General features: G+C 43.6%; 1 protein-coding gene and 1 pseudogene across 1 annotated transcript; one reads left to right on the top strand and one right to left on the bottom strand.

Annotated features, from left to right (window-relative positions):
• Positions 1 to 8,157: 8,157 nt before the first annotated feature.
• LOC147902943 (uncharacterized) lies at positions 8,158 to 10,443 on the bottom strand (annotated as a pseudogene).
• Positions 10,444 to 13,327: 2,884 nt separating this feature from the next.
• Positions 13,328 to 17,452, top strand: LOC147902942 (pentatricopeptide repeat-containing protein At4g39530-like). Its single transcript, XM_087374044.1, has 3 exons — positions 13,328 to 13,783; positions 13,864 to 13,940; positions 14,028 to 17,452. The coding sequence occupies exons 1-3, from the start codon at positions 13,339 to 13,341 to the stop codon at positions 17,406 to 17,408; spliced, it is 3,903 nt and encodes a 1,300-aa protein (XP_087230170.1). The 5' UTR covers positions 13,328 to 13,338; the 3' UTR covers positions 17,409 to 17,452.
• The last annotated feature ends 239 nt before the right edge of the window (positions 17,453 to 17,691 follow it).

Here is a 17,691-nt window from a genome sequence, read left to right as displayed (position 1 = left end):
GAAATTTTAAAGCCTTGACACCTACAAAACTTGGCTTACAAGGAACATTGCTTATTTTTCCAGATCTTTTCTCATCTTTTGTGATCTTGACTTGCCCAGAGTATAGTCCCATATCTGAAAGCACCTTTTCAATTCTTGCAATCATCCTCTCACTTTCTTGTTGGGGCTTTAAGTTATACGCATCAATGATATATAGATGCACCAACTTTTCAATTATTTTGACAATAGCATAAGAGCAAAAATGTGTACCTCTCAAGAGGAATTTCAAGGATTGGGCTCCATGATGGATCTTTTCCCAGAACATCACGATCCGGTGCCTTAGTCTAATCGATCTCTGGATATCGGTTTGGTCAAAGAACCACTTCAAAATTGAATGTGACTCCTTTGGAGCCTGCAAAACCAACTCACATTCCATTTTAAAATATTCTAAGTATTTTCCATTACCAATTCAAAATTCAAATTTCCATGGTACCTTAAATGCAGCCAGCCACCAAATCTCCTATTTTGATTGCACGTTGAATTGCCTTGCATCATCAAGATCAACTTGAAGGTCCAGTATTCTATTCATCAATGTTAGAATGATCCTTTCTACTTTTGGACCTTTGACAACCTCACTTTCATCAATCTTCAATGCAAGTAAGCTACGTACTTCACAGGAAAGGGAAATAGTTGTGGGAGCTAGAGATTGGGTTGTAAGAAGAGTTGAATACACGGATACAAAGACGGCACATAGCCACACCCGATAGAACGACTTGACGAAGAATGCAAACAAGGTGGATTTTATCCAATTGGCCTGCCCATGGATGTCTACTTTTTCATGTTGGTTGGCTAAAGGCTTTTGGCCCTGCAAGGGTCCTAAGGAATGACTTGGTTAGTGAGTTGCTAATTAGGGCCATAGTTTTGAAATTAGTTCATTTGGTCAATTTGACCTTGCAAATTATGGTTAGTATGAGGCTTAAATGTGGGCTAGTAGAAGTTTAAGGGCTTCTAATGTGTTTAGGGTTTAAGGTTTTTGCTTGTGTGTGGAGGTCCTAAATGCTTTTGTCTTTTATCCTGAAGCTTTTGTCTTTTGTTAGGTGTTTCTCTCTAAAGATAGAGGGTCTCTTTATCTCTTGTATGACACCACATTTATATTACTCTTGCCAAAATAGGCATGTCCCCACTTTTATTTAATGACCCATCCACCACGTATGCACCCCCCCCCCCCCCTTTTCATCTCTTTTATGTCCTCTCTTTCACTCATCTACCTTTCCCGATATTCCTTCACCTTCAATTGCTTTTTCTCTTTTCCTTTCCTTCCAATTTACACCTATCGTTTCCTTTCACAAGTTATTCGAAATATTTATCGAGCTACTTACACTTAGACTTATAATGACACTCCAAAAGACAAAGCCATAATGGGATCCCCACCTTTGTTTTCCACTCAACGATGCAGTGTATCTAGAGATGCCGTGTTTGTCTTTGCACATTTGTGTTTGGCTTTTCAATTTGTTTGTATGTCTGTGAATAGCAAGGAGTGGTGTGACCAGTATGCGAATCTTGTCCCTATTCATGCGCTGCGTGTTGGTCTATTTGTCCAGATCTAATCGAGAGTTGATCCGTAAATGGTTGTTGGCTCTTTTACTATATGTTGAAGCTTGTAGTGCGACATGAAGTCCTACAACCTTTTTTGTGAGCCACTTTTCGTATTGTAGTCCACATTGAAATCTCCTACTATATATGTCACCGTGGTTTGTGAAATTGTTTGTAATACATTTTGCAAAGGTTCTTGTGGTCTGGTTGTGCTTTTTTTGGTTTGGCGCATGGGCAAGTCAAGCTAGTAGTAGTGCACATGTGTCCTCCAGATCGATCCGAGCAATGTTGATGTTGTTGCTTTCTCCATAAATATCCATGAGTATTTTGTCGGGCTTGCGTGGTAAAGGTCATGGCAGAGTAGGACATCCACCCTCTCGAAGGGCTTGTCATGGTTGTGCTGTATCTCGCTGGATAGTATTTGGAGCTTCTCCGATGATAGTGTAGTGTATGTGGATGTCAGTAGGGGGAGGTGTAGCGCCGCATGTAATGTCATTCCATGTACTGCGTGTGCCACTCTTTCAGTGTATGCGAGGACTAGTGCTTTGGGCAGTTCAATATCTGAAGTCTGCTTGTGTGAGTAAAGCCATAGCAGTGCTTGCAATATCGTCAGCAATGCAAATGTTTTCCCTACCCCTACCTCTCTTGATAAGAATAGGTGGAATGGTTTGTTTGGGCACAACCTTTTCTTGAGCATGATGTCATCAAGGATGCATCATTGTTGTTTGTTTAGTTTGCATAAGGACGCATAGTGTTCCTTGTTTGAGACGATGCCAATGTTGATTTTTTGTGATTGGTCCGAGCCTCAAGGTTGAACTTGTCCTAGCCTATCTTCTCGATGCTTGGTTTTGTCACCGACATATTTGATGAGTTTGCCGGACTGGTTGTTGCATTGCAGGTGTAGGTCTTATTGTATTGTTGCCAATTTCTCTCGATTGTGTTGGTGTTGGAGGTGTACATGTCGTGCCAGGTCGGGTTTTCAATTGAGAGGGTGTGCTCATGATGATGGAATGGCAAATACAGTAGGCATTGCTCCCTGTAGTGGCTCTCAGGGTCCTTAGTTTTGTTGTAGTTGTTGAACCTTATGATACGTCCCCTTTTTTGAGCGCTCTTTTGATGCTTTGGAACCGTGTGCTCACTCGCAAATTTTGCGAGGCAAATATGGTGCAATGCATTGTTACGGTTTGTCTATTTGGTTATGATGTCATCAAAGAAAATGTTTGTGCTTTGTGGGGCCAGCTGTTCTAGTTGTGCTCGCCTCTTCAAAAGCAATGTCCGTTCACCAAGTTCACTTGTGTTGATGTAATAGAACTGCATGGTTGCGCTCGTGAGTGGGAGCAAAAGGTAGAGGTAGCCCGCTTGTAGGGCACTGATGTGTTGCATGTTTAGTATTGCATTTTCAATCTTCCTTACATGCTCGTTTGCGGGGCTGTTGCTCTGCATGTCTGATTCGAGGGCTTCCCGGATAGGTTTTGTTGTTTCTTTATCTTGTTTGGTAATGTACGAGGTGCAGTATGATGGGGGTTTAGTATGAATTAGATGTCCGTGTTTGCTTCCCAAAGTGGTGATACGGAGTGGTTGAAGTTGTTAGTGTAAATATCCTTCGGTTCCCGTTTCAGGAATGTGGTTGGCTGTGTGATTGTGCTATGCAAAGTCATTATGTACTCGTCATCTTACAGCCCTATTTTTTCCATGAACCCGTCAAAAGATAGCGTCGTTGTTGTTTGTTGGGAGAGCGTTGCTCCAACCGGACGTCTTTGTGCTTTGTCTGAGTACCGTTGTTCGAGATCACCTAGTGGCTCGAGGACTCTTGTCTCCCGCATTGGTGGTCGAGGAAAGCCAAACCTGCATGTTTTATTTCTTTTCTTGCAGGTCTTCCGGTGGTTGTGTGTTTGGATGTCTTTCATTTGAACTGGCAGGAGCGCTGCATTTGTTGTGATATGCTTATTGATGAATAGCTGAATCTCGTTGGTGCTCGAGGACCCGTCAGTGGGCGCGTTTTCAACCCAGAGCAGCCCGTGGTCATGTTGGCTGCCCTTGTTCTGGAACTTGATCATGAAGAAGTAGTCGACGACGCGTCCCAGAATTGTTTCGTCTACCTTTAGTAATGCTTTCATGGCACAGAATATGTGAACGTAGTAACGTTTTGTCATCACGGGTTCTGACCGGATCATGTTACGGATATCATTCCGTGATGTGACGTGGTTTGCCTCGTTAGTTGTTGTGCGCAAACTTTCCAAGCATCGTAGTAGTGGATCCCATATCTTCTCTACTGCTGAGAATGTAACAAAGAAAGTCAAGTTGGTGCACCATAGCGAAGAGCTCCCTCTTCAGTCGTTGTTTGTAGTCTACTGAAGTACAGAGGCAAGTGAAGTCATGGTAGCCAATGTTGGACTGCAGTAGTCTCTTTACATTGGCGTCGACCAATGCATCTCTTGCTTGCAATGTAGCTCCTCTGAGCTGCCCTTTGCGCATTCGAACCCATGTTGATGAAAGTATTTGCCATACGATGATTTTCATTGTTTTGAAGAAAAGGTTGTCGATACAAGTAGCGAATCGCCTATCCTTGTTTTGTAACTCCCATTTTGCAATCTCTTGGTATGTTGCTCTGCCTGGAATGTTGTATGCACATGGCTTGCCATAGAATAGTGTCGGGAAGGCCATCTCCTCACAATGTTTATCTTTGAATATGCTCAATGGCGAGAACCCCTTTGATGGTGCGATAACCACAGGTGCGTCATGGTAATCCACTACCTGCTGGCTTGTGTATAGCCCATGTACAAGTGTGTCTATGTTGATGGTCTCATCCGTGGGGCAGCTTCAATTATTTGGGGGCGACCTTGCTGCTACTCCTATAGCTTCTCTTGTAGCACGCTTTATGTGCGACAACCAGAGTGGATTTACCTGAACATTGCTTTGCTTGTAAAGTGGAAATTTCAGTAGCTCATATAGTGCATGTATTGTGGCTGTTGGCTGCACGAGACCGCTCATGTGTTTGTGTGAGTATTGCAGGCTGCGTTTGATTGATGCAAGAAGGGTTGCATTGTCCGTAAGAAACCTAGGGAGCACTGTTTGTGCTCTCTCAGTATCTACAAAGACATTCATGATGCTACCATGCAAGCCATATTTCCCTTCATATGTAAGCTCCCTTATTTGCGCAAATGGGATTTGTATTTGCATCTTTGCACTCAGTAGCTCATTGGACCGGACACAAATCTCCTGATGCCTCGAGCTTTGATGCAGGAAGAAGCGTTAATTAGAGATGTTGCTCATGCCCTCTGAAGTCGGAACCTTCACTCGACCTGCATTTTCTAATTCTTCCCGGTTGCTACAACGAGTGTGAACCTAAAGATTTCCGATTAGATGTGAAAACTATGCCAAACTATGTCTTTGTGCAATGAAGTGGCACCGAGCTTGTTTCTAGTTGCAATGATGGTAGGATTATGATAAAAGGAGGAAGATGATTGCTGTGAGAACTCTGCATGAAAAGCCAAGATACATGCACCCGCTCGGTCACATTGAGTACCTAACAGATATCAGATCATAAAAGGAAGAAGAGGCAACGATGTCCCAGAGCAACCACAGAATTTGAAATAGGTCTCATTGAAAGAATAGGAAATGCAGGCTGTAAATGGCAACGTTTATGCATACACAATATGAGGTCTTACATAAATAGTTATGTGTTACATCGATCAGCCTATGTTTGGCTCAAATTGGCACAATGCGATTAGAAAATTGAAAGAGAGATGCAAGCAAAAAATGTTAGGCTATGCGATGCATGTGTCTGGCTCAAAGTGGTAGAATGATCATGAATAAAAAAATTTGATGAACAAAAAATTGGAAGAGATATGCACGCATTAAATGTCAAGCTATGTGATGCATCTATGAGCTGTGTCTCGCTCAATGTGGCAGAATGTTCATGAATGGAAATTGCAAGAGATATGCAGCATTTAATGTGAGGCTATTGGATGCATCTATGAGTTGTGCCTTGCTCAATGTAGCAGAATAAAGAGTAGCAAATAATAGCAGACATGCAAAGTTGGAATTGCAGGTTATGCAATCATGCACTAGAGGTAGCAAACAACAAGAGTTGATTGTCTTTTAATTTGTGAACGCCAACATTATTTTTGGTGGAATAAAGAATTTGCAAACTTAGCACATGTAGAGATGGACAAGGAAGATTTGAAGATTGTCATACTTGTGTTGCTTATGCTTCTATATCTCAAGAGAAGACATATGGCACTAAATGAAAGAATGGCTCTGTTTGTAACCACGGCAATGCTCATGTCAATTATGGTAAATGATGTTGTTGCAAAAAGTGTGTGGGAATAGAATGTATACCCGTTCTGTGAAGCTAAAGACTTTTGGTTGCAATATCGATGTTCTAGGGCTACCTTTGAGTGGTTATGCTCTACTTAGTGTCCTTCATGTTCGTCCCGGGTCGATGATCTGCAAGGTTTGTTAAGGGGGAGGTGGTGTCGCACTTCCCACATCATTGTCTAGCTTCGATTGGTCATTTTGGAGCACTGCCATAGATTTGCAACTAGGTTGGAGGACCAAGCATAGGTGCTTGATGTGATGTGCCATAGGGTTATGTGCTCGCTATTCAAGATCCTTGTGAGCTCCATAAGACCCTCTGGGTCCATTCAGATATGGGTGATGTGATGTGCCATAGGGTTGTGTGCTCGCTATTCAAGATCCTTGTGAGCTCTGTAAGCCGCACTGGGTCCATTCATATATGGGTGTCCACCAGCTAGTGTTTGCCCTTAATTGAGCTTTGAGGGGCAGTGCATGGGTTCGAGATGACTCGTGCTAGCTTTTAAGGTGGTCCAACATTTGAAGATGCTTAGAGCTAGCGATTGCTTGTGCATTGTGAAGACCAGTGACTTTGGTGCTAAGCTACTCCATGTGCTCCTCCAGTTGCTCACCTTGATTCTAGTACCTCACTTGTTGAGAAAACCGAATTGGGACCCAATAAAAGAGTCATCTCTTTACGACAAAGGGTTGCCATTTTTCTGTGATGTCTTACCCATGGAGATAGCCAATTGTCCATAAGCTCCGAGTTCTTTTGTGACCAAAGTATAGTGGCAAGAATCATACAAGAGGGACTTCGTATCATAACCCAATATTGGATGGAGGTGTATATCACATGGTCGTATGGTGAAAGGGCTAAGAAAATTTCAAAGAAATTCAGGATTCCCTCGATTGATGCCTCCGTGGATGGAAGCCACATGATTCCTATTGTAATCCTTGGGTGGAAATGAAATCTATAACTACAAGTGATTCTACTCCATAATCTTGATGGGGCAGCCGTAGATGTGGACCAACACTTCCTCGAGATTGACATGGGTATGTGTGGCAATATTCATGATGCAAAGGCACTTGCTTTATCCATAATTAGGCATAGGAGGATGGAAGGCTAGATAGCTCGCGAGGGATATTGGCTATTAGAAGATACAACCTTTAATCCCCCAAAACCATGGTTGATGTTCCCTTACAAGAGATCCCATGGTCAACATACTGCTGCTCAATGAGCTTTTAATTATGCCTTGAGCGCCACTGATATATGTGTTGAGAAGGCTTTTGGAAGCTTAAAAGCAAGGTTTCGAATTCGATTGAAACCCATGGAAGCAGATTTGAACACAAACATACTCATAGTTGCGAGCTGTTGTACATTGCACAATATGTTTCTTGTGAGAAATGAATTGGGAGATCCTTCATGGATAGAGGAGGCCAAGGTTCTCCTACATGCTGCAAAGTTGGGTAGTAAAAAAACAAAGGAAGGAGCAGATGAACCCTCGCAAATGGCTGCAAGCAAGACTGCCATTGTCGATGTGGGATTGGATGAACTTCAATCATGTGCTATGGCTACAGAGGTTACTTTCTTAGCAAGGGCAACAGATCTAAGTCCAAGTTCTGTAGTCTTTGATGATGATGAGGGTGTTGCTAGATTGGGAATAATTAGAGATAACCTTGTAGAATTGTTTCTTCAAAAGAAACAAATGATGTCTAGGAATGCATTGGTGTAAATGAGGAAAGAATGCTTTCAAGTAATGATGTGGCTTTGTAGTGTAATCGAATTTCATGGAGGTGGATATTTGGTTTGTCCAAATCAAAGAACATGGTTAGCAAAGAGATTGACAGTAATTGGTAGCCCTTGACTAATGCGTGAAGCTTTTATCAATGTTTATAATATATCTTGAATTTTCACTGTGAATCAAATGTTTATAATATATCTTGAATTTTCACTGTGAATCAAATGATAAGACTTTCATTTCCATTAATCTACTGGCATTCAACATTTTGCATCATACAAGATGTACTAAATTGAATAATCCACATGGCATGAAACATGATAAAATGTTTGAAAGTCAAAATTGTGTTGCATTAAACTATAAAAAATGTACAAGACATAATGTGCCAAATCTAGATGAACCATTCAACCAAGCAAGGGCTAGATGCAACCAATGACAAAATTTGCATGAGTACTATACTTATATATTTCCATCCAGCTGCTGTTCGAACACTACATCTAAATGTAGCAACTCATTTGGACCTTTAAGTCTTCAGCTTTGCATATATTTCCTAACTTTTTGGGAATTTTGTCAAATGCTTCCCATGCAATATATCAAAAAGATCAGGTTGCATTTGAAAGTCATCCTTTGTAGGCACATAGCCTTCTAAAAATCCCATGAATCCGCCCCACAAGGATTCGTATGCCAGCATCCTTGGTACAACTTTTCCCTGTATCCCTTCTAGAATATGATATGCATTAACTTCTTGATGGAACTGCTCAAGAAAGTGTGGCCCCTCCGCAAAATCAAACATTTTAATTGCTGCATGTTGACCCCATATGTAGCCTGCTCTAACAATCACCTTTCCACCAAAACTTGACAGAACTACACCTAATTGTAGAGAGTGTATGTCAAATTCTGCTAACCCTGTAAACCAATCCTTGACTGCATGTGTGCCAATTGGCTTCCTTATCCAGCAAGATGGTTCCATGGGAGCATTGCTTGACAACATATTTGATTCATCACCTGCAAGTGACCACCATAGAATCTCTTTTTCACATTGTGCAGTTGCTCTCCTCTTGATCACAATGGAAGGCTCCGGTTTGACACGTGAAGCTCCTTTCTTTGGCCTCTTTTGACAAAGAGGAGTCACAATCTTTTTGTACAATGGTGTGTCTCCGACTTAATCCACAGCAACTCTAGGAATTGCTTGAGAATTTATTATAAGGTGGGACATGAAAAGTATGCATCTCCTAATGCCTATTCGATCATTACATGTAAATGTCTTAGATATCATCAAACGCTTCTCTTGAGGGCTACCACACCTCTGTAGGAAGATGTATTTCTCTTTTGAACATAGCACTGCATACAGAGTTTCCTCTAAAATCATGTACAAATCATGGATGATTTTTTCAAGTTAGTTTCGTTAAGAAGCAAAAATTTTATATTGGTGTTGAATTTTTGTATGACCTAATAAAAATAAATGTTTGAAAGCTTCACCATCATGATTTGAAACTTTTATGCAAAGAAATTTGAAGTTTCTCCAGGATTTATAGTTTTTACTTCAAATTTCAATCAAAGAAAATATATAAAAATGTACTACATCCTATCAATATTGTGAAACTAAAAAAATGAGCTTAATAAACTTTCACCAAGATTTTATATTAATATATAAGCATAGCTTCGATAAAAACATCCATGGTACAAATACACGTGTGATTCCGAATCTTACTTTGTTGCGCTGAGCTTGAACATCATATATAAGTAGATCGACAGCATGTTCACGTGTCTCTAGTTTGAACTGCCATGGGGGGCTTGACTTCAAAGGGCATCACACATCTAACAAACCTGTTGAAGAGACTTAAGTTCACAAGAAAGCAAGCCCAATCTGCAACACAAGATATCGATTCTGTGGCATTCAACATAGCTGGTATCCCTAGCCCTTGATCCAATGCCTCGTTCACAGGGTTAAACACACAGGGCTTTGAGAACCATACGATGAAGTTGTCCACCATGCAAGAAGTTCAGCTGGTGGAAATAAGGACACATCCGTGCTTGAAATCATCCACAGCTTTTAGGGCTTGTTACATAGTTCCCCATGCATAGCAAATCCTGCAATCAGTGCACCCCATGACACCACAACAAAAGAAAAATCTCTTAAGTTACAGTACATTTGCTAGTGGTGATTGGCTCAGAGGTTTTGACCCTTGGAATTCACAGTGGCAGCAAGAGCACATGGCCTTTCCAAGTTATAGGCAAGCATCCATAGGTAGCCAACATCTCATGTGGGCAGGCAGCCAGTTAAATGGCAGCTAATTAAATGGCAGCAACTTCTTCCTATGGGGCAGTAGTCGTCCCATACCGGTATAATTGAGGCCATAAGCACTACCATTGTTTTTCTGTCATTGGCAAGTGCCTTCCTGAAATTATGGGAGGCCTGAGTTCTTGTAGTACCAATGGTTTGAATTTGTATTCTTCTCATCACGTGATTCTTATTAGCCTCATTGCATGGTGAATCAGTAGTAGGAAACAAGGTTCTGTAGTTGATGAAATTACAGCCATCTGCTTGGATATGAAGAGTCCAATATTGCTAATCTCCCCCTTTGAGTCTGAGAGTCAAAACATTCCTAGCACTCAGCATGGCATCCCCACAAATAGTACAGAGCTCTGTTAGTGCATGCACTACTGCCCTTCGTTGTTAAAAACGGAAGCGCCATCAATATCTGTGCTTGGGGAAAGAGAGAGTTCTACATATTTGACAGTAGAAGACCCTGGGGAACTTATTGAGAGCACAGGGATGAACTGATTATAAAACCTTGTCAAAGATCACATATCCATGCCCAAGCTATCAACTACCTCACTGGGTTCACTTGCACATTAACTCATATTAAAACCCCATTACCCCTCCACCAATGCCAACCATTTTCTCATTATGCAAGTGATCCACAAATTTGGCTCACTTCTGTCCACACCCTGCACGTTGCTTTATGCTCAAAGGTGCACTTTGCTTCATATTGGAAGCATTACATGTTCTTTTTCCTACTTGTGAAGACAGATCTACTGAGCTATCTTTCCAGCTCCTCCTTGGCTTTCCTTTATACTGAAATTTGATGCAACTCCTTACCTTTGTAAGACATGGTTGTATATCATTTGCTATTCATGAATGAGGATACCTCCATCAGGCTCATGAATGCTCCTCCATGGCTGGAAAACTACCTTGCTATCTGGCTGGAGACAGCTATAGGTGGCTGCAAGGAGGAAAATCAATGCTGGCTGCGAACCAAGGCAGAATCAAAGACTGAAATCTTCTCAAAAGATGGGTGCTTGCTTGCTAAAAATGGGTGACTGTATCTACTGCTGAATCTACCCCAGATTTGAGCTGATGGAGGGATGGACCTGAGCGAATCTTGGTTGATCTGATGCTGGAAGGTGAGATGTAGCTGAGCAACTAAAGTTGTTGCAACCAGATGTCCTGAACATGTACACATGGTACTCGTTTACCTTTCCAATGAGGAAATAGCCTTGATGGCTTGATTCATGTCATCATGGCTTTGTCATGCTTCAAACTTATCCACTACCTTATCCATTGCATCAAAGACAATGGAATGAATATGAGAGCTTCTCTTTGCTCTCTTTCCACCCATCCTTGAAACACCTTCCTCCTACAACATCTCTCCACAAGTGGGCCCTCGTGCCCCTCCTACTTCACTCTGACATCTAGATTGTGAAACAACCTTTGGCCTTCTGTGCATTACTTTGTGTATTGCATTCAAAACTTGATCCTTGAACAATATAAATTCTGAACCTTCAGCTCACTGGATGAATATCTCTTTCCCCTTTGTGGATCATTGTCTTCATGTTCAGCTCCTTCAGCTTCAGATTCCTGGCGTTTACGTGCCTTTGTAGAAGGCCAGTCTTTCATCTTTACTGACGTCCCTTTAGAAACCTGTTGGCTGTCACCGGAGGGGGTGTGTGTTTCAGTAGAGCTAGGATAGGAAGAGGGATTAGCAGTTGGGCATTGAGTGCTCTCCCTCCAAGATTTAATACTATCCAATTCTAAGTGGAATCCCTCTTCCTCGTGATAACTAGAGAATGCTGACATTGGGGATTGCTGAAGTGTAGCTTGTGGAAATGCATGCTGTGAGAAATCTCTAGTATGATGAGGTCCATATATTCAGGGGTGTTCATCCTATCAAAAGGCTGCTGGAGAGGGTGAGGAAATGAGGATACAGGTGGCTGATTTAAGCTTGGATAATATTCTTGTCTAATCGGAAAGCCTTGCTGCTGTTGAACAAATTGTGGCCTTTGTTGCTCATATGAACTCATACCCCGAATGCTTTGGTAGGGAGCTCTAATTGTAGGATTCGTTGACTCTTCCATTGTCGAAAGATCCTACTGCAAAGAAAGAGATCCTACTGCTGCCTTGACTGAAACCTCTAGAAGGCTTGAGGCTATTACTTGGCGTCGGACTGACCTAGCAACACAAACATTTGCTACGTAGCCACATATATTGTTTGGCTCCCTGATTGTTAAAGAATCCGTACTAAATAGTTTCTGCAAAAAGAAGACAGGCTGTTAGCATACCTTTGAAGTCACAAACTATGGACTTCGGTGCACTACCTGTACCAACCTTAGGAAAAGTTTCTCCTCATAACAATTGCCGAAGACTAATATCAAGTGTTACAACTACCCTGTCTCTTAAAGCTTGATGTGAAATTTCATCAATCCCATCTCTTGACTCTTCTAATGTCACCTGCAGACAAAAAAAACACGTATCAACAAAGCTGATACAATTTAAAAATTAATATATGTAGAGGCTAAAGGAATTGCAGCATGAAAAACAAAAGTAATTCCCTTCAGCACTCAATACCCGTAGCTAAATCTTCGTTAAAAAAATTTGGATTGCTGTTAAACAACTGTTAAAATTTGGATTGCTGGCGTAGAAGTTGAAATGTATGAGACAAACTCCATTATAGAAAGCAAATCGGTTGAAGAAACGCTCTTTTGTTTGGTGAATGCGATGCAAAATTTCTAATATTTTTGGGAACGGAACAGGGAAGTCACCTTCGGTTACAATTGGACATCTATAAAGCCTCGCAGTTGGCATTGTTTGTTTCCAATGCTATACTTTATACCGAATGCAGGCGATTACATTGACTCTCTTTTAAAAAGTATGCTTGCGTATCACGACATAACAATGTAAATTTTATTACTAGCACGGGATAGAAGGGGAGCCTACCTATTTTACGGCTTACTTTGCACTGCTGGAGATGGTGAAATCCTCACTAAGACCGTTTGTTGTGTCTGTCACTGAACCGGCACAGGGCTGTGCCGACCTTACCCGTAACCTCACAGAGCACAGATCTTGACCCAACACATACTACACCTCGTCCCCGATAAGATCAACAACAATAGAAATCAACAATGCATACCGTCAGGGGCTCCCCAAGATAAAAATGCCAAACTTCGGCAGAAGGAATCCGATGCAGTCTGGAGATGCTTCCACTGGGGAGGAGGAAATAGATGGCGGTGCTGATTGGCTGATCCACCTTATCTGCGACAGGAAGGCAACAAATCTCATGCAAAGACTCAAATTATTCCACTCGATCCTTGCATCCCGAGAGCTATTTCAAGACAGGTGCCAACGATGGGCAACAAGGAGCAACAATGGGTGGGGAAGAGGGCAACAGAGATGGAAAAGCGGATGGAGGAGTAATGGAGCAACGATGGGCGAGGAGGATGAGGAGCAACGATGGGCGAGGAGGATGAGGAGCCTGAGGAAGAGAGGGCAATGCGGGAGAAGCGAGGGAGAGAGAGCATCGAGGGTGAGAGGGTGGTGTGGTATTTTCCTTCGTTCCCAGTATTTCCCCCGTATTTCGGCCGTATTTCCTATGATGCAATTTCCCGATCGAAAACCGAGACAACCGTCCGACCTCCTACACCTTCAACTGTTTCTTCTCATCTCTATGCCTCACAACGTTGCTCGAGTTTTATGAATATGTATACAGGAGGAGGCAGAGATCCCCGTCATACGTTTGACGCAACCGCAACCAGCCCTGTCGTCGGTCAGGTGCATGGCTCGGGGTATTTCCGTAGCAGTGATCCACAATCCTACTGGTTGGCAGCTCATCTGCGCAGGCGATCAAGCCACCCCCCCGAGGACAGTGCAGCAGTGGTGGAGGAATCTTCGCGTTCAGGTCTTCACATGGAGTGCTGTGCTTATTTTTACCGATTCGGGGGAAAAGATTGTTTCTAGCAATTGGTTTTCGTTTCGCAGGTAGGTCAGGGACGGAGCTCTTATGGAAGGAGTATTTCACGGACAACTCACAGTGGTTGGACAACCGAGGGAGCAAAGTAAGCGTGCCGCGAATCTGATTGATTTGCACAGGTAAATCTTTAGAGTAGCTAGTGTGACGAGTCTTTTGTGAATCTTAACAACAGAAAAACCCAAGATTTCCAGACTTCAAGCATAAGATTACCGAGGAGCCACTACGGATAGACGGTTGGTACAATCCAGGTCGGCTTAACGACATGCTAGAGAAAAAGCCCAAAGCACCAGCTTCCCAAGCCCACTTGGTAGAGGACTGCGGCAAGGCTGGAGTAAAGGTCAATGCAGCTAATGCACAAGAATCGCCCGAGAAGAGGGGCTGGGAAACACTCAGCTTAGAGGAGGCACTCACGTCTATGGAACGGATGCCCCAGCCGCCTTCAATTCAGAACATTACATGCATCTTGCATAAGTGCAGAACAAAGAAACATCTGGCGTATACGAAACGCTTCTATGACTATCTGTGCAAAAATGGGCTGGAAGATCATAGATCTCTTGGGAACTATGTTGTTCCAATGTTGGTGCAAGTTGGGAGCTTGTGGAATGCTCAGCAGGTTTTTAACAAGTTGGTTGATAGGAACGAGTATTCGTGGAATTCTCTAATCTGGGGTTATATCGAATTCGGGGATTCGAAGCATGCCCTCAACCTCTACCAGAAAATGCAAGAGGACTTTGTACACCCAAGCAAGTATACCTTTGTCATGGTACTAAAAGCTTGTGCTAGGCTGAGATATACAGAACAAGGTCGACAAACACATGCTGAGATAGTCAGAAAGGGACTGGAAACAGATCTTTTTGTTGGCAACATCTTGGTGGATATGTATGCCAAAAGTGGCTCCCTTGGAGAAGCACAGGAAGCGTTTGACAGGCTGCCAGTTCGAGACAAGGTTTCATGGAATGCACTGATCGCAGGATATTCCCAGCATGGGCTTGGTGAGGAAGCGCTGAATTGTCTTCAACAGATGGAACTGGAGGGTCTTTGTCCAGATGCTGTAACATTTGTTTGCAGCTTGAAAGCTTGTGGCAGCATAGGAGTGATAGACAAGGGCCGAGAAATGCACACCAAGATAGCCATAAAGGGGCTGGAAATAGATCTCTTTGTCGGCAGCACCTTGGTGGATATGTACACCAAATGTGGATTGCTTGTGGAAGCACGGGAAGCATTAGACAAGCTGCCAGTCCGAGACGAGGTCTCGTGGACCGCACTGATTGCAGGGTATGCTGACCATGGACTTGGTGAGGAAGTGCTGAACTGTCTTGAACAGATGCAACTCGAGGGTCTCTCTCCAGATGCTGTCACATTTACTTGCAGCTTGAAAGCTTGTGGCAGCATAGGAGCGATAAATAAGGGCCGAGAAATACACGCCGAAATAGCCAGAAAGGGGCTGGAAAGAGATCTCTCTGTTGGCACCACCTTGGTGGATATGTATGCCAAATGTGGTTCTCTTGCAGAAGCACAGGGAGCGTTTGACAAGCTGCCAGTTCGAGGCCACGTCTCATGGAACGCACTGATGGCAGGATATGCTGATCAAAGGCTTGGTGAGGAAGCGCTGAACTGTCTCGAACAGATGCAACTGGAGGGTCTCTTTCCAGATGCTGTCACGTTTGCTTGTAGCTTGAAAGCTTGCGGCAGCATAAGAGCAATAGACAAGGGCCGAGAAATACATGCCGAGATAGTCAGAAAGGGTCTAGAAAGAGATCTTGTTGTTTGCACCACCTTGGTAGATATGTATGCCAAATGTGGCTCGCTTGCAGAAGCATGGGAAGGGTTTGACAAGCTGCCAGTCCGAAATGAGGTCTCGTGGACTGCACTGATCGCAGGATATGTGGAGCATGGGCTTGGTGAGGAAGCGCTGAACTGTCTTGAACAGATGCAACTGGAGGGTCCCTCTCCAGATGCTGTCACATTCGTTTGCAGCTTGACAGCTTGTGGCAGCATAGGAGCGATAGACAAGGGCCAAGAAATACACGCCGAGATAGCCAGAAAGGGGCTGGAAACAGATCTTATTGTTCGCACCACCTTGGTGGATATGTATGCCAAGTGTGGCTTCCTTGCAGAAGCACGGGAAACGTTTGACAAGCTGCCAGTTCGAAATGAGGTCTTGTGGACTGCACTGATCACAGGATATGCCGAGCATGATCTTGGTGAAGAAGCACTGAACTGTCTGAAACAGATGCAACTGGAGGGTTTCTCTCCAGATGCTGTCACAGTTGCTTGCAGCTTGAAAGCTTGTGGCAGTATAGGAGCAATAGACAAGGGTCGGGAAATACACGCTGAGATAGCCAGAAAGGGGCTGGAAAGAGATCTTATTGTTGGCAGCATCTTGGTGGATATGTATGCTCAATGTAGCTTTCTTGTAGAAGCACAGGAAGTGTCTGACAAGCTGCCAGTGCGAGATGAGGTCTCGTGGACTGCACTGATCGCAGGGTATGCCGAGCAGGGGCTTGATGAGGAAGCACTGAACTGTCTGGAACAGATGCAACTGGAGGGTCTCTCTCCAAATGCTGTCACTTTTGTTTGCAGCTTAGCAGCTTGTGGTAGCATAGGAGTAATAGACAAGGGCCGAAAAATGCATGCCGAGATAGGCAGAAAGGGCCTGGAAAGAGATATTGTTGTTGGCACCACCTTGGTAGATATGTATGCCAAATGTGGCTCTCTTGCGGAAGCACAGGAAGTGTTTGATAAGCTGCCAGTTCGAGATGAGGTCTTGTGGAATGCACTGATTGCCGGTTATGCCAAGCATGGGCTTGGTGAGGAAGTGCTCAATTGTCTTGAACAGATGCAACTGCAGGGTCTCTCTCCAAGTGCTGCCACATTCAATTGCAGCTTGAAAGCTTGTGGCAGCATAGGAGTGATAGACAAGGGCCGAGAAATGCATGCCGAGATAGCTAGAAAGGGGCTGGAACGAGATCTTGCCGTTGGCAACACCTTGGTGGATATGTGTGCCAAATGTGGCTCAATTGCAGAAGCACGGGAAGTGTTTGACAAGCTGGCAGTCCGTGATGAGGTCTCGTGGAATGCACTGATTGCAGGATATGCCCAGCATGGAGAAAGTGACATAGTTTTCCATATGCTTGAGAGAATGAGAGGAGAAGAGATAAAGCCAAATGAGGTCACATTCTCTATCATCCTTACTGTATGCAGTCACACGGGTCTAGTGGATAAGGGCCAGAATTGCTTTGAGGCCATGAGCAGAGACTACGGCATCACTCCAACTATTGAGCACCACATTGGCATGGTTGATCTCTTTGGCCGTGCAGGCCAATTAGAGGAGGCAGTAGCGATAGTGAAGAAGATGCCTTTCCATCATGACCTTGTGGTGTGGCATACTCTGTTGGGTGCTTGTCAAAAGTGGGGTAATGTGGAGCTTGGAAGACTGGCCTTTGAACAGGCAGTGCAATTGGATGAAAAGGATGCCGCATCTTATGTCTTGATGTCCAACATCTATGCATGTGCTCACATCCAGCAGGAAGTGAAGAAGGCTAGGCGATGAGAGAAAATCCAAGCACGGAAGAAGCCGAGATAGTCAGTGGACTGGGGGATACAAGACATTCCCAAAGCCCAAAAGATAGAAGATCTTTCCCTCGAAAATGAGGGAGGGTGATGGGCAGGTTCAACCATGAGCACTAAAGGAGAAGGCTAATCAAACTGCAGTCTGCCACATCATCAATCAGCTAGTCCTCATGCTGTCACGTTGTGCCAGTGGCATCTGTCATGTCTGTCCTGTGTGTAGCACAACAGCTCATCTGCCACGATTGTCCTGTGTGTGCCATGTC

Source organism: Dipteris shenzhenensis, chromosome 4 (genome assembly GCF_047967505.1).
Source record: "Dipteris shenzhenensis isolate YYH24624 ecotype China chromosome 4, Dip_SZ_1.0, whole genome shotgun sequence".
Lineage (NCBI taxonomy): Eukaryota > Viridiplantae > Streptophyta > Polypodiopsida > Gleicheniales > Dipteridaceae > Dipteris > Dipteris shenzhenensis.
This window is presented reverse-complemented; position numbering and strand designations above follow the sequence as displayed.